This window comes from Galeopterus variegatus, unplaced genomic scaffold, assembly GCF_000696425.1.
Source record: "Galeopterus variegatus unplaced genomic scaffold, G_variegatus-3.0.2 Scaffold6237, whole genome shotgun sequence".
NCBI lineage: Eukaryota > Metazoa > Chordata > Mammalia > Dermoptera > Cynocephalidae > Galeopterus > Galeopterus variegatus.
This window is the reverse complement of record NW_007732348.1, coordinates 58,085-80,299: the sequence shown is the minus strand read 5'-3', so window position 1 is coordinate 80,299 and position 22,215 is coordinate 58,085. Positions and strand designations below refer to the sequence as shown.

The window sequence follows — 22,215 nt, the reverse complement described above, 5'->3', positions numbered from 1 at the left end:
GTAATCAGAGTTGTGATTTGCAAGTTTGTCATAATTCACCATCATTCTCCAAAACGTGCTTGACTTTTGCACTGGCCAAATAATTGAGTTAAATGAAGATGTGGTAGGCATCTTTCAAATCTTTTGGGGTTCTAATCTCTGTAGTTTCCCAAGGGATGTCTAGTTGCTTTGGTTTACCAAGTTTGAGTAGAGAAATGGATAGTGCAGTGGTGTCTACTTTAGCTCTTCTACTATAGTAGCCCTCATTTGATTGGATAGGGTACCAATATAGGGATTTATGCCAATTACTAAAGTATATCCAGTTGACCAGTGAACAACACGGGTTTGAACTGCATGTGTCCACTTATATGCAGATTTTTTTCAATAAATATAGTCAGCCCTCCCTATCTTCCAGCTCTGCATCCTCGAATTTAACCAACAGCAGATCAAAAATACACTGTTTACAGGACGTGGAACCCACTATACCGAGGGCCCACTTTTCTTATCTACTGGTTCCACAGGGCCAACCCCCCATGGATACCAAGAGATGACCGTAGTTAAGTACTTATCTACTTGACTACTACTTAATTCTCCCATCCCTACCCCCTTGGGTCTCAGGGTGGGAAGTGTGGCACAGCCACGATGGGATGTGGGGGACAGGGATGTTGATGTTATAAGTGGAATTTTTCAACTATGCTGGGTCATTGTCCCTGATCCTCATGTTGGTTCAAGTGTTGACTATAGTGTATGTTCTGGGACTGAGAAAGTAAGCACTAGTCCAATTTTGACAGACTTGGGCCATGACCCCATTTATTACTTGACCTTTGGAAACTTCTAGTCTGACTAGTGGGCTGTGATAATGTTGTGGGACTCCAGGTATTAGTGTTAGTTTAGAAACAAGATGTAGTAACTCCATGAAGGTCTAGATTTTCCTTTTTCCAGAACAGATGGGAACCTGGGCAAATTGTTGCTGGTACCTTTGGGGCAGGCTTGGAAGATAAAGTTCTGAGACTGTGTGATAGGGACCTAGTCTCCCACTCACTCAGTGGTCTCTGTTCTGGGATTGTGTAGGTCCATGAACTGGAAAAGAGATCATAAATCTCCACTGCCGCACCTTGAGTTAAGTTTCTGCCCACTAGACCTAGAATTTTTCCATTTATATTTATTGAGCAACACCATCATAAACTGCCTATAGCTTTCATTCTTTAGGATACCGTATTAGTTTTCTGTTACTTATAACAGAATACCAGAAACTGGGTAATTTATGAAGAAAAGAAATTTATTTCTTATACTTTTGGAGGCTGGGAAGTCCAAGGTCAAGAGACAGCATCTGATGAGGGCTTTCTTGGTGGATACTCTTGGCAGAGTCCTGAGGTGGATGAGAGTATCACATGGCAAGAAGGAAGAACATTCTATTGTGCTTTCTTCCTCTTCTTAATAAAGCCACCAGTGCCACTCCTGTGATAACCCACTCATCCATTAACCCATTAATCTGTTAATCCATGAATGGGTTAAGCCATTTATGAGGGCATAGCCCTTATGATCCAGTCACCTCCCAATGACCCTATTTCTCAACACTGCCACGTGGGGAATTAAGCTTCCACATGAGCTTTGGAGGGGATAAACATTTGGACCATAGCAGATCCCCTGTGGTTCAAAACACTGTTTACCAGTATGTCCCCATTGCTTATTTTGAGAAGTTGTGCCCACCTTGTTTCTGATGGTGAAGCAGTAATATCTGTTCATTACTATGTCAGGATCCCCGTATTCCCATTGAGGTGAGGAACCCAACTTCATTGCAGTATTCATCTCCTACCCTTCATCTCAGGGTCACAGAGGACAGCCATGAAGAATATTTTAAGATTGCTATTCCCCCTTACCAATATATTTCTTCATGCCCTGTTGGAAGGAATTTCCCCTGGGCCCTCACAGGAAGAATGGTTAGAGGGTGACTGAACAGTTATATGTAATAGAGCCAACGTTTTTATCTCCTTGAGCTGTTGGACTCCTTCCTCTACAGTGGGTGGTTCTTGAACTTTAACAGGTATCACATGACCTGAAGGGCTTTATCAAAACACAGATTACTGGGCCCCAGCCGCACAGTTTCTGCTTCAGTAAGTATCAGGTGTGGTCTGAAATTTTGCATTTCTAACATCTCCCTAGATGATGCTGAGACTACTACACTATGTCAGAGAAGTTCTAGCATTCCAGCCTCAATAACTATAGCTTACCGTCAAGCCTGTATTAAATCCTGAATTCCATATTGATAAATGAGGCCCTCTTTAGTTTTATATTTTATTCTACTTGCTCTGACACTCTTAGAATCTACTCCTGTATGTTCACCAGATTCATGATAGTACGTATTGGGAAGATCTGCAACTTGTTGGTACATAGACTATTTTCTCCTAGAGAAGGCTCCATCTTTCTGGGCAATACTGGGATCTAACACTTGGTGTGGACCTAGAAGCAATAAGGGATGGTATCAGTTGGTCCCGAGAAGAGTCTGCATCCCCTTGTGAGGCTACAGCCCTGGGTGAGGTAATTGAAGGATTTTTATAAGGGGAGGACTGGTTTTGTTGGGGGAGGGAGTAGTAGTTTGGGGAGGATTTGGGGATTCATAGTTACCCTCATCTGTGTCTGCCCAAATTTCCTTTTTTTTGAGTGCCACTCCTTCTCTGCCTCTGTTCTTACTTTATTGGCACTTCTTTTCTGCAGTAGTGCCTTTATAGTCAGGCCCTTGGCTTGATTCTCAACTATATCTGCTCTCAACTACAGAATATAAAGAACTCTTTAAAGATGCCATAGGGCTTTTCTGGTTTTCCAACTGTATTCTAAGACCTTTCTTTTATCTTTTCTTTGGGTACATTTATTTACCCCCCAGCTATCAAAAGTAGTCAGCCACCAACTCAGTCTTTGTAATGACTGTCACCATCACTGTGACTAAGTACCACAGTTACTTGATCTCCAGTGCTTTACTCTCTACTGGCACTTCGTCCCTTCCATCACTGGTGATAATTTGAGTAACTGTGATGTCATTACATGCCAGTGATTGCTGTTGTCTCATTTTCTGTCTCTAGGAATTTTCTGACTACTTAAATATGTAATTTGAGTTCCCAATCTCAAAATCCCATTTTGAGCATTTGTTTCCTGGGGCCTTTTTGGTCCCCGGTTACTCTTATCAGTTGGGTCCTGGTATTAACAAGTAACCATACTCAAAACTAAGAGTTTAATGAAGTGACTGATCACAAAAATGGATGAGAGAAGCCAAAGGGATCTATCATAGTCTCTTTGGGCTATGAATATCTAGGAACCATTATTACTTTTAGTCTTGAAAAAGCAAGGGGAGAGGAATGGTTACTAGAACTTGGAAGGCCTCTGTTTAGGGCTGCCACAAGTGCTGTGGCTTTTCATACAGGAATGTAGCTGTTGCCAGCCTGAAGCCTGGTAGAGATGGTGCTGGTGCTGGGGGAGTAAATATCCTGATAGACCTTACTTCTTGCTGTCTGATATGCTGATTGGTTGACACAATCCAGCCAAAAGGCAAGGAGCCGCATTCATGTGGTCCAAAGTCTCAGATGATAATGTCTGTAATTAGAGAGAATACGAAGGCAACAGTCTTGTGGAAAAAAAATTATGAGTTTAAACATTTTGAGTTTGAGATATCTGCAGTACATTCAAACAGACATCACACTTATAATAACATCCAAAAATCTTAACCATAGCCTACAAGGTCCTACACAGTGTGGCCCTGGCCTATTTCTTTCATCTCATTTCTATTCTTCCCTTCTCTTACTTCACTATCTACACTGGCCTGGCTATTGCTTGAACATACTGAACTCATTTCCACTTCAAGATTTTTGCACTTGAGCTTCCTTTTGCCTGGAACATTTTCCCTCATATCTATGTTTTGTCACTCACTTTATTCAGGTCACTGTTCAGGTGTCATTTGCTCTGAGAAGCCTTTTTGACCAGGCAATTTAAAATAGCGTCTTCTCCATTACTCTTATCTCCTACGTTGATATGACTAATCATATATTACTAGTCATCTCCTTGAAGTGAAATTATATTAGTACGTTCTTCCATGAACAGTCAGAAGGCCATGATGACTAGAAGAGAGAAAGAGATGAAGAGTAGAAGGAGATGAGGTCAGAGGAGTAGGCCAGGGCTAGATAGTATAGGGCCTGTGGGTCATGGTAAAGAAGTTTTGGATTTTATTATGTAATGTCTAGTTGGATGGACTGATGTTATACCTGATATTATGTAATTGTTTTTTCATTATCTGTTTCTTCCCCTAGTCTATAAGCTTTATGAAAGCATAGACTTTCTCTGTCTCCTTTGATCTTCAATTCTCAGTGTCTAGAATGGTGCTTAATAAATATGTTTTTAAATGAATGAGTGGATGAAAGAAGTAGAGACTAAAGAGAGTAGTGCCTGGAGAGGGAGATGCATTCATGGCTTAAGCCAGGGGATAGATGTAATCTCTTAGGGGTAGAGTATAAATGGAAGAAAAATACAGGGCTGATGATAACACTGGGTAACACTTAGAGGTGTTGAAGATGGGGGAGTGCCATGAAAGAGACTGAGAAAGAGGGGTTTGAGAGGTAGGAGAACTAGGAATCAGTGATATCCTGTAAAGCAAGGGATTTTGTACTTGTTTTTGTCCTTGTCCCCTCTAACTGGAACACTTTCTCTCCATGTCTTCAAGTGGCTAGCTCTTTCATAACATTCTGGTCTTAGCTCAAATGTTACCTCTCAGAGTCTACACAATCTAGAATGACTCCTATACACTATCACATTGCTGTATTTTTTAATAACTTTACACTTTTTAAAAAAAAATTGTCTTCATTTACTTGTTTATTATCTATAAGTTTTAGGAGAGAAGGGATTTTCTTTGTCTTGATCAGTGCTGTAATTCCTAGAACAGTACCAGATACTCAAAAAATATTTATTGAATGAGTGAAGGAAAGAATTTTAATCAGAAGGGAGTAATCAATATTATGCAATACTGCAGAAAGAGAAAATAGGATTAAAATTTATGAGGCTGATGGTTTTGATAATTTAAAGATCATTGATGACATTAGTGGGAGCAACTTCATTAGGGTGTGTATTAGTCCGTTTTGTGTTGCTGTAACAGAATAGATGGAACTGGGTAATTTATAAAGAAAAAACGAAACTTATTGCTTACAGTTTCTGAGGCTGGGAGGTCCAAAGTACATTTGGTGGTGGCGACAGTGACTCAGGCATCTCACATTACAAGATGGTGGAAACAGAGCAGAGAGAGAGAGAGAGACTCTTCTCTTCTTTTAAAGCCCTCAGACTCATGCCCCTGACCACCATTTTTAATCCATTCATTACTGCTTGGTCCTACAATCTAATCACCTCTTCAAGGCTCCACCTTTCAATTACCATGATAGGATTTCCCACCCTCTTAACAGTCACCGTGGGGGCTAAGTTTCTAATACATAAAACTTGGGGACACAATTCAAGCTTCAGGGAGCTTTGGGGGGGCATAATTCAATCCACTACAAGGTGTTTGGGAGAAACCAGAATAAGTAGTTAAAGAATTAATGGAGGGAGACTGGCTGGTTAGCTCACTTACTTGTATCCCTGAACTGGCTAGCTGCCAAAAAAAAAAAAAGGAATTAATGGAGGTGAGGAAGCAGCAGAAGAAAAGGAGACAGGAAGCATAAAAAGAGGGATGCAAGTCAAGGGAAGTGTTTTTTATTTTTTTGGTGTGTGTGGGGGTGTGGGTAATGGTCAGAGCATACTAAAGAAGGAGAAGAAAGAGCCAGGCAGGGTGGAGAGAAAGATTAATTCATGTATCAGTCAATTATTCACTAGTAGAGGTGCTAAAGAGAGGAAATAACAGATGACACAAGGTCCCGGTAAAAGAACGAAAGATTCGAAAGAAAGTCCAAGAAGTTCAAAGTAATTTTACTATTTAATCCATTGTTTTTTACTTGGGCATGATTTTGTCCCCAAGGGGGTATTTGGCAATGTCTGGAGACATTTTTGGTAGTCTCAACTTGGAGAGTAGAAGGTGCTACTGGCATCTAGTGGGTAGAGACCAGGACCAGGGATACTGCTAAACATCCTACAGTGCACAAGACAGCCCCCCCATAACAAAAACTATCCAGCCCAAAATGTCAGCAGTGCCGAGGTTGAAAACCCTGACCTACATAGTTGAGTGGCACTTCAATACCTTTTGTAATCTCTGTAGCTTCTGAGAATCCTTGATATCACATCTAATCTTGGTTACTTCTGTCCCATACATCTGTATTCCTTTGTAGTACCTATTTTTAAATTCTTTTTTTTTTTTTTGTTCATTTTTCTTTCTAGTAAAACTTTAAGTATTTTTGGTTAGTTTTCTCCTGTATCACTCAACACACATTTATAGAGCATTTAATATGTTCAGTTTGGGTGATTGGGCAGGTGGTTCTTCCATTTTCTATGTATGGATATTATGAGAAGAAGCAAGTTTAGGAGGAAAGATTTGTAGGTCAGATTAGAAAATGTTATATTTTATGCACTGTTGGGTTATTATATTGAGATGAACAGTGGGTAACTGGCTGCTTGTATGTGCAGTTAAAGAAGAACAGTAGCATGGAGATAGAGATTTGGGAGTGTTTAGTATTCAGTTGGTCATGAAGGATGTGGAAAATCTCAGAGTGTCTAGCAGGAGATGAGGATCAAGGAAAAATAATCTGGAGAATACGAAAATTGGGGAAACTGAGGAGTGGCCAGAATGGTAAGACAAGAACCAAAAGACACTTGGGCCATAGAAGCCAAGGAAGAACTTTACTTTGAAGGTATGGGAGAAAGAGGGCAAATATTGATTCATTTGAGGGTGATAAAGATCTAAATTTTCTTTAAAAAGGTATGTGAGTCTTAAGTATGTTTATAAGCACAGGGAAAAATTCTACAGAAAGGAAATAGGAGAGTGAGATAGAGTGAGATTTCTGAGGATACCATGGGTGATGGCCTCTAGAGGACCAATGGAAGGATCATTCTTAGACAAGAGGAAAGAAGGAGGAAAAACATGTAGTAGAATAGCTAGAGAATTGGTAGTTGGCAGAAGAGTGGTTGGAGTTAAGGGTCTAGGGTGAACAGAGAAGAAAGTAACCCTAGAAGTACCAGGAAAGACTGTTGTAAGAAACTGGAGGAGGTCAAGGAACAGGAGGACTGGGAGAGAAATAAGGAGAGAGGCCACAGGGTAGGCATTGTGGACATCCAAGTTTATAATGTCAGCATCAGATCAGTGATGAGATGTCTTTCAGGTTGTGATCTTGATTGCTGTCCTGGAATGGAAGTGAAGATTGTAGGAATTGAGGTCAAGCAAATTTGAGGCTGTGTTATCAGATTATCTGATATACCTACATTCAAACAATGTAAGAGTGATGGCAGAGATTTGTTAGACAGGAAGAGTATGAGCCTTTGGTGAATGTTGGGGGATTTGGTAGACATTAATGAAGAGGCAGAAAGGATAATGTGCCTGGATAGCATGAACACAAAGGAAAAGTAGAAAAGAATAATAAAAACATTTATTAGGCATTGTATTAGTCTGTTTTTTGTGTTGCTGTAACAGAATACCTGAGACTGCGTAATTTATAAAGAACAGGGGTTTATTTGGCTTACAATTCTGGGACAGCTGTATCTGGCCCAGGTGTCAGGCTGCTTCTGCTCATGGCGGAAAGCGCTAGCTGGTGGGAACAAGCAGATCACATGGCGAGAGGAAGGGAGAGGAAGTGGGGGGAGGGGAGGGGAGAGGATGAGAGGGAGAGGAAAGGATGAGATGAGATGCCAGGGCCTTTTTAAACAACCAGCTCTTCCAAACCCTATCAGGCATATGCTAGATACAAGCTGTGATTTTAAGTGCTTTCCATGTAGTAAATTGCTCAATTGTCATAATTACACTAAAAAGTTTGTAGTGTCATTATTCCTGTTTTGCAGATGAGGAAACTGAAGCACAGAGAGCTGGAGTACCCCAGGATCACACAGTTACTGAGTAGTGGAGCTGGGATTTGAATACAGAGAATCTACCTCTGAAGTACATGCATTTTACTATAACACTATACCGCCCTTGCTCTTATAGGGTATGCCATAGAAAATCCTATAAGTGGCCTAGAAGTAGCAGTGGAAACTAGGAGAATGCCTCTTTTCCCACATCCTAATTTACAGTGAATGAGAGAATAAGTAGCTTCTTGTCTAGAGGGATTCAGGAGATAATTCAGGAGATAATTTAAGGCTATAAGATAAAGAGAGAGTTTTCGGAAAGGTTGAAAGGCACAGGGAGGTTATTTAGAATGGAATGGGGGCTATAGGAGGGTGCCTAGAAGTGAAATGGTGGGGAGAGAGCAAGCAAGAAGGAAATAAGAGTAAGTAACAGGTTAGATAACCTGGAAGGTTGCAGTTATTCCAGTGGCTAAGGATGACAAGGGTTGGAGGCTTGTCAAGGCTAATGGGGCTGTTGCAGGCAGATATGGGTTAGAGGTCTAGATGGTGTCAGGGACCTGATGATACAAGGGGATTTGGGCTTTCCCTATTTTCATGATATACACTCCATTCATTATTGTATTATTGTTAAACTTAGTTTAGAAAGCCAAATCCTGTTCTTATGTCCCATCCAAATAGCTGTTTACAGCACTTGCCATAGTCTTGTCTTTTCTAATTCACTTTTGACATTGTCTTGGTTCTACTTGCTGTCTTTCAGCTGTTTTATGATTTATTGGGTAAATGAAGTGCTAATTAAAGAGAATTTTGTTCTTCCTGCCTTCAGTTGCTCAGTTTATACCTTTAAACATAGTTATCATCAACAGTATTTTGGCTTTTGCTCTTTGCTCTGTGTTGCTACCACATAGATCTGTGCAGATGGTCTAATTTAAGTATTGCTCTCCTCTTATTTGGAAATCGGAAGCAAAGGGCTGCAGAATTTCTAGGCATTTGAGCAGTTGGGCTGAAGTTTATTTAAAATAAATTCTTGCATGTTATTTAAAACCCTTGTTTTAAGTAATGGCATAGTGGAATCAATTAGGATCATTTAGATGTGTTTGAATCACATTTCTCTACTCATTAATGATAAAATTATCTTAACATATCTGTAAAAGGTCAAAACTTTCTTTTTTTTACCCTTTAAAAGTAGTACTTATTTCTTAGAGCCTCTCTGTGAAAGGTGCGAAGTAGTACTTATCTCTTAGAGATGGTATTAGTATTAGAAAGACCATACGAAAGCATCTAGTGTAATGTTTGACATGTGGTAGTAGCTGTCATAATCCAGTTCTCTGTGGTTATTGCTTGAATTTCATGTTAGGTATTCCTGTTGCATACTCTGAAATTTTCCTGTTCACTTCGCAGCTCTTGAAATGTTACTGTTTTATTCACTCCCATGTTTCAAGTTTGAGTACCCAGAATATTAAAATCAGTAGATATATATTCCACATTTCATCTGTTTGTTTTTCCTATTTGATTCAATACAAGAGGGTGATGGGTGGTCAGGGTATTTAGCTGTCTCTCATGTTCTGGGTATATACTTCAGATAGATTGCATACCACACAGCTAACATGGTACATATGAGTATGGCCTCTGGACTACTTGGTAAGAAATCATCCAGCACTCTGAAGTAACTGCTGCTCCTGGTTATAGTAATATATTTTCCCTGCTTGTCTGAGTTTCCCTTATACTTGTTTCTTGCCACTTCGCATTTCCTGATTTACCTCCCATGAGCAGAGACTCATACTTGTTAGCTTTTTTTTTTTTTCCTTTTTGTCTTTTTCCGTGTCCGGCAACGGATCGCAACCCTCAGTGTCGCGCCCGTACCGGACCGGGACCGGCAACGGGATCGCAACCCTCGGTGTTGCGGCCGGGCTGTATGTGGGATCCGAACCCTCGGCGGGAGCGCCACCGCGCTCCCCAGCGGCGCCCCCTAGCAGGGCGGCCCCAGGCCGGGCCCGGCCTGGGGCCGCCCTGCTAGGGGGCGCCGCTGGGGAGCGCGGTGGCGCTCCCGCCGAGGGTTCGGATCCCACATACAGCCCGGCCGCAACACCGAGGGTTGCGATCCCGTTGCCGGTCCCGGTCCGGTACGGGCGCGACACTGAGGGTTGCGATCCGTTGCCGGACACGGAAAAAGACAAAAAGGAAAAAAAAAAAAAGCTAACAAGTATCGGGCCGGCCGGGTGGCGCACTGCTACAGTGCGCCGCTTGGGAGCGCGGGGGCGCCCCCGCGCTCCCAAGCGGCGCACTGTAGCAGTGCGCCACCAGGCCGGCCCGATACTTGTTAGCTTTGATAGTTGTTTTTTTACCCCTTTTTTTGTGCCCTGTTCTTTCACTCGTCATCCTCCTGGTTTTGATTCACTTTCTGCTCTGTCATTTTTTTCTTTCCCCTTCTCCTCTTCCTCCCCTTCCTTCTCCTTTTCCCCCACTTCCCTTTCTCTCCTCCTCCAGTCTGTCTAGAAATTCTATTTGAAAGTAGTGAGTCTTTTTATTTTAATTTTTATTTTTTTTACTAACAGATGGCCTAATTTTCACTGGTAGTGAATGGGAATCACTTCACAGCCCATTCAGTCCACGAGGACAGTCATGTCTGAAATTAAGATACTTGGAGAGTGCTTGTATGTATGTAGCTATTTGAGATTTTATCTCTGGAGTGTAGTATGTGTATAGTTGTAAAAACCAAATATGTTCTAAAACATACCAATCTTTATAATGAAGTTGTTATTCTTTATCTTTACAGGGATTTGTGGAACTGACTATATTTCCTACGGTTGCAAACTTAAATAGAATCAAGTTGAACAGCAAACAGTGTAGAATATACCGAGTAAGGATCAATGATTTAGAGGCTGCTTTTATTTATAATGATCCCACTTTGGAAGTTTGTCACAGTGAATCAAAACAGTAAGTTATATACTTTAAAAGTTGATATTTCTAACAGTTTTTGATGTTTTTTTAATGAGTGGATTTATTTTTTTCAACAGTTTTTCTTAGATTATTATTAGACTGTAGATCCCCATTTTTTAAGTTATAATTATTTTTTAAATTATAATTTCTGTTGCTTTTACCACTCTACACATTTGATTCAAGTGATTTTGCTAGCTAGCTCTGTCCAACATAGTAAGTTATTAAATTTCCCTTTTTCATAGTACTGTTTTACAGAAGTATTATTTGGGAATTTGAAATAGATTTTCTTAGCCATTTTCCTGCTTGTAATTTTTTTAACTATTCATAAATATTAAAAGTAATTTTCAATGGGCTAGATGGTCACCGTAATCTATAGACTAGAGACTACTTTAAAATAATTCTGTAAAATATTTTGACTGCTTTAAAATATCTTGTAAAAATATTGTGTCTAAAATGTCTCATTTCTTCACCTTAAATAAAGATTGCATCTATTTAGGCTACTTATTTTTATTAGTAAATAAATATTGTGATCAGTTTTATGTTCTGTTTTTCCATTTAATCCTTATTTTGCACAAAATTATTTCACAATTTGTCATTTTTACGGTCAGGTAATACTTCATTTACTCAGTATACTGCAGTTTGCATGATTATTCTCCAGTTGTTTATCATTTGTATAATTTCCAGCTTTTGCAGTCATAAGTAATGTTGACTGAATTTTTTGGCACAGTTAACTTTTCTTTCCCCTTTGAATTATTTCCTTAGGCAAATAGGATTCCTTATCATTCTTATGGCTCTTCTTAGTGTTTCACTTGATTGTACCCCAGTATGATTTATATTAATTTAAATACCGTCAACTACATTTGAGGGCACTTATTTTTTCAGAGCTTTGATAGCATTGGGTTATATTATTTCTGTGATTCTTATTGTTTTGGGGTAGGATGTCAAACCTTGATCATAAACTCTTTTTAGTCAAGATGATATTTTAACTAATTAGATGTATAATAATTCTTTAAGGTTGCAGTTCTCAAAATGCTTTCCCAGATAAGCAGCATCAGTGTCACCTGGGAGCTTGTTAGAACTGCAAATTCCCGTGCATTACCCCAGAGCTCCTGAATCAGAAACTGGGGTTGGGGTCCTTCAAATTGTATTTTAACAAGCCCACCAGGTCATGCTGATACAGGGGGAAGCTTAAGAACAAGTGCCATAAGGGAATGCGAGGGTTGAAAGGGAGGCTTATCTTTAGATACATTTTTGATCCCAAAATCATTAGTTTAGAATCTTTTGCACTCAGAGAGGAAATAAATGCTGTTGGAAAAATTCACAGAATTCCTGAATTGCTTCTGTAACTTCCCATTTCACAAAGATGAGTTTTTGAAATTACATTGCTTTTACAGCCACACTTACAGAGCTGATATAAAAAGACTTATTACATAACCGTCTGCATGCCTTTTCCCTTAGGAAAAAAACAAAAACCATTTATTTGCCTTTGAAGTAGTAAGTTTATACCACTAATGAATGGAAAAGACACCTGTAAAAGTGCAAATAAGGGACCCATTGCCTTTGCCAGAGGCTCAGATTATCTACACTATCCATCCTAGAACCTCGCATTTGGTAATAGGGTAAGAAGTCTGTCCATCTGCCTGTTACAGAACACACAGTATTTGCATGTATGCTTTATTAGTAATTTGTTGCTGCTGCCCAAGTCTCAAGATAATCTGTTACAGTGCAGTGACAGGAAGAGTAGGCTCCTAGTCTGGTAAGGAATCTAGCTTTACTTTGCTATGTTTATTTTGATGATATCCCCTAAAATTTTTTTCTAGTGATATATGGAAGGTGCCTCATCACTTTTAGTGTTACAAATAAAGAAAAGGAAGTCATAAAGGGGAATCTTTTCAAAGGTTAGGTTAGGAAATTGGGAAAGAGAATATATTTAAAATTTTCTGTCTAGCTACAACCAGAGCTCTGTTGGCCATGGTCACTTAGTAAATGCTTGGCTAACTACCCATGTTTTTTTCCCTTGCTCTAGAATCTTGGTTACTCTCTAAGAGAGATGACATCTGTTATTTTTGCTGGTGTTTATCTATTCTCTGACTTGTTCAAAAAAAATATTTGAAATTGGTTTGAGAGTTTTATTAGACAAAAGTTTTTAAAAATAGCTAATGAAATTAGCATGAAGGATTAAACAAGTATAGGACGGTGGGTACCCACTGTTAATTTACTGCACAATTCCCAGAGGAAAACTACAGATTTGGTTCTAATATTTACGGTTTCCATAGCAAAGAGGGAAGCAGTATTGTTTATAAGATTCATAAGACACAAGACACAAACACACCAGTTATTCAGAAAAAATGTTACTTTTCTTGGTAGTTGCATATGAAAAAGGTCTCTCATGGATGACATTATTTTTAAAGCAAATTTCGGAAGCAGTATTGTTTATAAGATTCATAAGACACAAGACACAAACACACCAGTTATTCAGAAGAAATGTTACTTTTCTTGGTAGTTGCATATGAAAAAGGTCTCTCATGGATGACATTATTTTTAAAGCAAATTTTGGGAAAGGCAGATAGATAAGGTCTTTATAGCATGTTCCCAGACACTTCTGTTTTCTTTCATGTTTCTCAAATAACTGTCCTTTAATGAACCAATGAAGTTTCCAATAAAGCTAAAACAGAAATTAACTATAACAGTTTTGAAATTTAAAAATGAGAATTGAAATTCAATGGTAAAATTTGATCTTTGATGCCTACAAGAATGTCCTAATACTCAAAGAAGTAATGTACTACTTCACATTTTTTCTTATCTGTTTAAAGTTAATGTGTCAGGTCCTACTATTTTTGATAGAAAGAGTATGCTTACATTGGTTGAAATTCAGCTGCTTTGAACTGTAGAGGGATGTAAGGAAAGGAAACATTTAGATAAGAGACTAAAAAGCATTTCTACCTATTTTATTCATCCAAATTTTAATTATTATATATAAACACAGCAAGATGTGTTAACTATAGCACAAACACCTTCTTGTTCAGCTAGTATATAGTCTAGTGCTATTCTGTTGTCTAATACTATCTTTGTAAGAGAATTAATTCCCTCTTGTTGGGCTGCTAGTACCAGTGCAGTCTCCTTGGCAAGCATCCCTAAAGTGGGAGAAAGGTTCCTGACCATGTGTTCATGGGTTGCTGTACCCACCAAAGTAATATGGTTTGCTTAGAAAAATATTCTGCTCCATCTTCCTGATATGTGGGTAAATAAGATTTTTTAATTCTAGAAAAAAGTTTTAAGAAACTAGTCCAATGCTGGGTTTCACTGGAATTGTGGAAGGAAATAGGAGTAATCAAATTCCCTAATAAGCAGACTTTTCCCATTCTCAAACTATCAAGGCATGGGTAAGCCCAGGGTTGGTCCTTTGCTCACAGCAAAGATGTATTACCTAGGTGCACACATGATTCCCCTCATGTTATAGAAATTGATTTTTGTCCTTTGAGGAATACTGTTGGTAAAGATTGGCAAACCAGGGGTCAGTATTGGGTATTGTCCAGGAGGTCTGATTCATTTTACATTCATAAAGATATTGCTGTTCCCTTAAGATACACAGTGAGTTTTGATTTCTTATTTTTCCGTGAGCTAGAATCAATATAACCCACATGGTTACTGTTGCACTTTTGTTTGACAGAGTGTAGAGAGAGTGGGGCTAAGAACCGAGTGCCATTTACTATGCTATTAGTAATGTTTTATTTATTTAAGCTGTGGTTATAGGCTTTGGTATTGGTGCATGTGTCTCCTGAAACTGTTACTGGGCCCTCTATGGGAGAGGTTAAAAAGAGTAAGTTTTCCCAACTTAACCAGGCGTGAGACATTCTTATCATGGAGTTATCCTTCCATTACTGGGTGAGTCTTATGAATCCCACTCCCAAAAAGATCGTTACTTTGAGGGTAAGAGTAAGAGTGGCCATTATCTATATACAAAACCATCAATTACAAGACACAAGATAAACTATACAAGAAAGTTTCATAACTATAAAATGGGATGGGAAATTCACACATTATTTATCTTAGTGCTTTTTCTTGAAAAGTGATTTCACGTCTTTGGCAGGTTCTCAGGAGTATTCAGGTTTGGAGAAATCAGCATTAGGTTGCACCAACTGTCCAGTTGTTGGGATGGGTCTGCTGATGGCTTCTTCTGCTCTGTGGAGGATGTGCCCTGTTTGGGGATTAAGAAGAGACCAAAGAGGATCCGGATTAATAGTAGGAAGGGAGTCTACTTGGGTGTGATGGAACCATGGCCTAACTCCTTTTCATGTGATGGGAATAGACTCTGGCATAATGTACTGAAGCTTTATAATCTGTCCAGTAAAACAAGTACCTTCATTATTGGAAATTTCTCCAGAGATGCCTCATAAAGGAAACATGTCTTCTAATAATTTCTTAGCTACTGTTATAACATCATCTTTCTTACATGGGAAATCCTCTATTCAATCAGAAAACATGCTAATGATTACAGATATACCCATCTGTATATGTTCCATCTATATATGTTCCATCTATAAATGAAGTCCATCTATAAATGTTCCAATGGTCCTGAAGTTTCTGCTGTCTCCCCAGAGTTATGGGTTTGACAAACCAATTATTAATTATGAACAATTTTGACAACTTTAGAACAGTCACCTCACCAATACTTTTTCATAATTGGATGATGTTGCCTTTTTTGTGACGGGTTGTGGAGGGTGTTTTTATAATGAATTGCTTTTAACAGTGGAAGCTTAAAGATCTGTAGTGGACAAGGCGGCCATCCAGGCCCTTTGTGAATTCATGCCCACGTTGGATTTTCATTCTCTTGATGCCAGTTTTGTTTCTCTGAATCAGGTGTGTGATGGTTTATTAAATAGATTATCATAGGGAAGTTGACTTGGACATATCTTATGCATTTCATTCAAATTGAAAATCTTAACAATTTTAGTAATGGTTGGCTTTGCATAGAAGCCTGTCAAAGAATTTCTTTGGTATTCAGTTAATTCTTGTTCTGTCTAATGTTGTGTTAGCAGTTTTATGGAATTAATCAGTTTCTTTAATAAAGTTCTGTGAATTCTCACCCAGTCCAATGGTATGACCATATTTGTAGGAATTGCATAAAGTTCCTTTTACAAGATTCATCTTTCACAAACATTCTACAGTTTCCTCAAACCTTCTGACTTTCTCAAACCTTTCAGTTTTGTCCTATACTTTTCCTCTTCCCATTCTGGATCAATCCGGTTGTTATGCTTTAGGACCATTCTTTACTTTTCTTTTTCCCTTATGATTTTGACCACACAAAATTCCCTCATACACAAGTTATTCTCTTTCTTTTTTTAACTTTCTTTACCAAAACCACTTGAAAGTTATCAAGACAGCAGTATAATTCCCATATAACTTCTCATAGAGGCTCGATTACGGAGCCTCTTTTAGAGGCCACTCTAATTCCAGGAAGATACAAGGATCCTTCCCAAATCCTGGCTGTACCTCCAGGACTCTGCCTAAGTTTCTGGGCTGAAGGATCCCTCTCCACATACTTGCAACTAAACACACTTTATAATGATCTAACCTTGCTCGGTCCCTAGGTTCATTTGAGATCCAACCCTGTTCAACTCAAGGAACAGCATTTGCTGCTGGAGCATCAGTCAGATCAATCACTGGGGTGCAATTCATGTAGTCACTCAGCCTCTTGATGAGCCCTTTCTAATACCATCTATTCTCCTCTGGGCTGAGGAAGGTACTTACAAGATCCTGAATGTCATCCCAATCAAGGTTACCTTGATGGGTGTGGGAAGGGGAGGCCATTCTCTGTTGACCCTCTGATATGGTAGGTCCTAAGTTTGGGCTAGTAGCCTTGGGAGCATCCCTATTATGTGGGGTAGAGAGGCATGACAGGTCCTCCTCCTACCCTGATTCAGGCAGAACTTGCTTTTTCAGCAGTTCCTCCCTCTGAACCGTGATCTCTCATTTCCTTTGTAAACTCTCATTCTGTAACAAAACATGAAAGCTTGTACACATAGGACCTCATCCCATTTTTCCTTCTTTTTACAGAACAAGTCTAATTGCAAATGTTATTGTAATTCAAAAATCCATTTTTAGGCCATTTCTTATCTGATTCTAACAAATACTGGTGCCAAGTGGTATTACAGAAGAAAATTATCTTCTTTCTTTTCATTGGCTCATAACTACATATTGCCCAATTCTGGAGGGTGCAGCTTTTGGATACTGCTTGTATTTCCCATGATTTTAGGAGAACTTTCTTCTAAGGTGACTAACACAAAAGCCTTCATTTCTGGGGACGGTGTTTTGAATCTGTTAGTGTGGTGTCATATGCATCTCTTTCAGTCAACTTTTGTGTGTCAAGGGTGGTCCCAAACACCAAGGGGTGCTGGGTTGCTTGGGTCCTGGAAGACCAAACCCTTCTGTGCCCCCTCCCCGAACCCCCCGCATGATTTACAGTTCCATCTGACGCAGCAAGGGAGGGTATGTTCTTCTGGTGGGAGTCCCTATGAAACTGCTGCATGTCTCGAATAAAAATCTCAACACCTCTGCTAGACTCTCAGTCGTCTGAAAGTTTCTCCAAGTACTGGAAGGAGCAATGTCTCTTATCTTTGGAGTTCTATGACTCTCCTAGATCAGAGTGGTTTTGTTGCAGTCACCAAAGAATCTAGTCTCAGTTAATCATATTAAACATACTGGGCAGGACTAACACAAACCTAGTACAAGTGTCTGCTACTATGTTCTGGACCCTGAGTATGATCCACTCAGTGGGGGCAACCTTACAAGGCTCACACTTATCCTTGCCTGCACCAGACACCTTTTATTCACTCAAGGTGGGAGGATTGACATCCAGTAAGTAATCAGGCGGTGGATGCTCAAGTGGTCTGGACCAAGTAGAATGGACAGCTGCCTTGAGTTAGGCCTGCCTGGCTGCCACCAACAATTCCTTCAGGGTCTGCTAAGAAGGCAGCAGGCACGGATAGACAAACATCAACACATACTTATAAACCCAGACTGATTATTGGTAAACAAATCATGAGAACCTCTATGAGTAGAATTTCTTATTTCCCATCTATTCTTCCCTGACACCAACCTAAGACTTTTAGAGCAAAAGCCGGACCAACGCTTCCTTATGGAAGTTGAACCGTGGCTCTCAAATTAGTCAAAACCAAGAGAAAAGACGGGGAAAACTGTCATGTGCTTTCGCATGCAAGGAATTTACCAAACCGATAGACGCCTTCCAAACCAAACCCAGACCTGAACAATTTCTTCCCACAAATGTTGAACAAGTTCCAAGGGGGCCTGCATCATCATGGCAGGAAAATAGGGATCTTACAGCTAAGCCTCTAGACAAAACCTGTTTAGGTGGCCACTTTTGGGTGGGTGAGTGAAGACCCACCTCTCACTGGAAGGTTATGGTGCCTCAAGGAGATGGTCACAAGGACTTTGTCCCTTCGTGGTTACCAAAATTGTTACCGAGCAAGGGTTTTTTGCCCAGTGTGCACAGAAGCCAATACCATAGCACTGATTTTTGTGAGAAAAAAAGTTTTATTGTGAGGTCGACTGGCAAGGAGACAGGAGGCACTGCTCAAATCTGAACCAGGGGCTGAATGGGTTTTAGAGGATTGATAAGGATCAGAGACTGGGGATTGGCCGGCTCCTGTTCAGGCCATATGACTAGGCAAAGGGTGATTGGTTGGGATTGGGTCTGAGTCCAGCTTTTTGGTTCCATAGGTGGAGAATTTTCAGGTTCCTGTGGCACTCTGGACGGCAGGGCTCATGTCTTTGCATGTGCTCTGCAAGGCAACTTGTAAAACAGCATGAAATAGACAAGTAGAACTATTTTCAGCTAGTTTAACCAGTTTTCAACAAGTTTTATATGGTTTCAGTATCAGGTCAAATTTTGTTTTGATTATTTTAAAAAAGTCATCCTTATTAATTTTGATATTGGCTGACTACTTGGGTTTTTCAGTTTGTGAAAGTTCATTGAGCTGTATACTTGGAGTATGTGTGCTTTTTTGATATATAAGCATATTATACGTCAATAAAATTTTTTTCAAGTAGAGAAAAAGTTAACAAGTAGTTACCAATTTTTGCAAAATGTACACCTGTAGTTTTAGGAAGCAAATGATTTTTTTTTTCTGACAAGATTATCATGTTATTTTAATTTAATATGGTTGTACATAATAAGTTCTTAGAGAACATTCTTTTGATTCTCTTAGTTTACTAGTTTTTCAATATCCCTCTGTAGCATTACTCATCTTTAATCTGTATTTCCATGAAGGGGACTAGGAGTTGGAGATGGTGGAGGTTATAGGGCAAGAAAGGGCAAATTAATATTTTCAAGTCATTATTACTCTGAAAATTGAAAACACTATAATCTTGCCCTGTAAATTTTGACTTCTATGAAGATATTACAAAAGGAAACATATTTGATTTGTACACTGAAATCCAAACCATTGGAAGATTATTCTTCATGACTGGCTTCCCAATAGATTCATTTATAATGACTCATTCATTTTATTTGGACTTTACCTTTTCTCAGAAAATGAGGAGATTAAGTGAAAATAACTTTGCATTAAAAAAAGTAAGCACTGTAATATGTAATATTTAAATCTGGCTTTCTTTTTGTACAACTGTCATACATTTATTTTTGAATTTCACAGATAACTTGGGGCGGGGGGTGGAGGTACAAATTCTGCAACCATTTCTCAAATTTTGTGTTTTTGACATTTTTTTTTTTAAAGAAATGTATCTGTAGGTATTCAAAATAGTCTTTAAAATTAGATGGTATGTTAACTAAGTGGTGGTGAGGATTCTGAGCAAGTGGCACTTTCATACATTGCTAAGGAGAATGCAGAATTGTACAGCTGTTCTGGAACACAGTTTGGCCATTCTTAGAAAGTTAAACATATGTTTACCATATGACTCAGCAATCTCATTCTTCGATATTTATACTACAGAAATGAAACTTATATTCACCTATATCTATGTACAGATGTTCAAGGCAGCTTTATTAGTGATATCCAAAAGCTGGAAACAACCTCAATGTCCTTCAGCTGGCCAGTAGATAAACAAACTATGGTATAAACTATACAATATAATACTACTTAGTGGTGAAAAGGAACAAATTGTTGGTACATGTAACAACCTGGATGAATTTTAAAAGCATACTGAGTAAAATAAGCCAGTCTGGTCTCAAGAGGTTATATTCTGAATGATTCCATTTATTTGACACAAGGGAGAGCACAAAAGTCATTCTTTGAGTGATGAACTGTTGTATATCATGGTTATGATGTTGGTTACCTAAATCTGTATGTATGTTAAAATTTATAGAACTGTATACCAACAGGAAAAAAATGTTAATTTTATTGTATGATATTTAAAAAAAAAAAAAGATGGTGTGTTAGAACAGTTATTTTTATTACTGTTCTATAGTTTTTATACCTTTTATTTAACATATTTATCTAACAGAAAGAATTACTAAAATATACTGAGAAGTATGTTTAACTACTTGCAGAGTCGTATGTTTTATAGTTACCCTGAATAGTTGTTAAAGTCGTAGTTTATATACATCCTTCCTAAATTGGTAGAGAGAGAGATGGAGATAGGGAAGGAATAACTTCTGTCAAGTTAAGACTGTATAACTTTAATGTTTCTTTAGTGACTTTTCCCATTTTATTTTTCCTTTGATTGTTCTGTAAAGTATATGAAACTTGTGTTTTAAATGGGTTAAAAATTTGTTAAATTAGAGAAATGTTACTAATTTTACCATATGGCAACACCTAATGGCAGGATGGTAGACATAAAGATGTACAACAGTGATATTGTTCATGGTGTTTGTGTCTTTCATCTTGTTTGCTTGCTCTTCCCATTCCTTGTCTTTTTCCCTTCTTACATATTCTTTTTTTTTTTTTTTTTTCCTTTTTGTCTTTTTTTGTGTCCGGCAACGGATCGCAACCCTCAGTGTCGCGCCCGTACCGGACCGGGACCGGCAACGGGATCGCAACCCTCGGTGTTGCGCCCGCACCTCGCTCAGCCAGTGAGCGGGAACCAGTCTGTATGTGGGATCCAAACCCTGGGCGGGCGTAATAACTTCGTAGGAGCGCCGCCGCGCTCCCAAGCGGCGCACTGTAGCAGTGCGCCACCAGGCCGGCCCCTTACATATTCTTTTAACTGGTGTCAGTGAGCAGATATAATGTGTGTGTCTGTGTGTGTAGGTATGTGTGTAAGTTGTTTTTATGGAATAAAATTAGAAAATCAGATAAGAACAATGTTTTCATATTTCCTTAAGACTTTTGTGTATCATTTTTATTCAGTGGGAAATAAGGTGAAATAACTGTTGAACAAATATTTATTGAGCACCTCTTTTTTTTTTTCCTTTTTGTCTTTTTTCGTGACCGGCAACGGATCGCAACCCTCAGTGTTGCGCCCGTACCGGACCGGGACCGGCAACGGGATCGCAACCCTCGGTGTTGCGCCCACACCTTGCTCAGCCAGTGAGTGGCTGGTCTGTATGTGGGATCTGAACCCTCGGCGGGAGCGCCACCACGCTCCCAAGTGGCGCACTGTAGCAGTGCGCCACCGGGCCGGCCCTATTGAGCACCTCTTGACATACAAGGGACTTCAAAAAGCCCATGGAAAGATTCGTATTATCTTTTAATTTTATTTTTCCATGAACTTGTTGAAGTACCCTCATATAATGAATATAATAGTGAACTGACCAAAAATTCTCTGCCTTCGTTAAGCTTACATTGTAAATGGTATTACATTTCAAGGAATTGATTCCCATCCTGACTTGTTTTAGACATCTTAATTTTTCTTTAATTATAAAGCTGTTGAATACATTCAAACTTTTGCCAGATTGATAAAGAATAATAAAATTTTAAATTCTACATATATTCTTTACATTTGTATCAGAAAAGTAGTGGCTTTGGCATTCCATAATGAAAAGTGTGATAATCATCATAATAATCGCATAATGTTGGTGAGCCGAATTTATATGCCACTGTATTTACAATTTAAAGTTTAATAGTTTTTAACATGGTGAGTAGAGCAATGCTTACTTGGCTAGAAAGTGCTGTTATAAATTATGTATGTGCTTACAAACAAGAGGTGTCAAATGATATTTAAGAAAATCTTCGGTAAAAAAAGAAAAAGAAAATCTGTGGCTTATTATTATTAAAAGTTGGCTTTCTTCCCCTAGGAGAAATCTCAATTATTTTTCCAATGCTTATGCAGCTGCAGTTAGTGCTGTGGATCCTGATGCAGGAAATGGAGAACTTTGCATTAAGGTTCCATCAGAGCTGTGGAAACACGTTGATGGTAAAGCACCAAGAA

The 22,215-nt window shown here is 39.0% G+C and overlaps 1 protein-coding gene across 1 annotated transcript in view; it reads left to right on the top strand.

Moving 5' to 3' along the window:
• LOC103606040 (transcription initiation factor TFIID subunit 2) overlaps nucleotides 1-22,215 on the top strand; it is a gene marked incomplete at its 3' end in the record, with an annotated part of 83,717 nt that overhangs the window by 7,082 nt on the left and 54,420 nt on the right. The window contains exons 3-4 of the mRNA XM_008590638.1: nucleotides 10,706-10,866; nucleotides 22,082-22,200. Coding sequence (XP_008588860.1) covers nucleotides 10,706-10,866; nucleotides 22,082-22,200 — 280 coding nt within the window. The remainder of the gene's footprint in view (nucleotides 1-10,705; nucleotides 10,867-22,081; nucleotides 22,201-22,215) is intronic.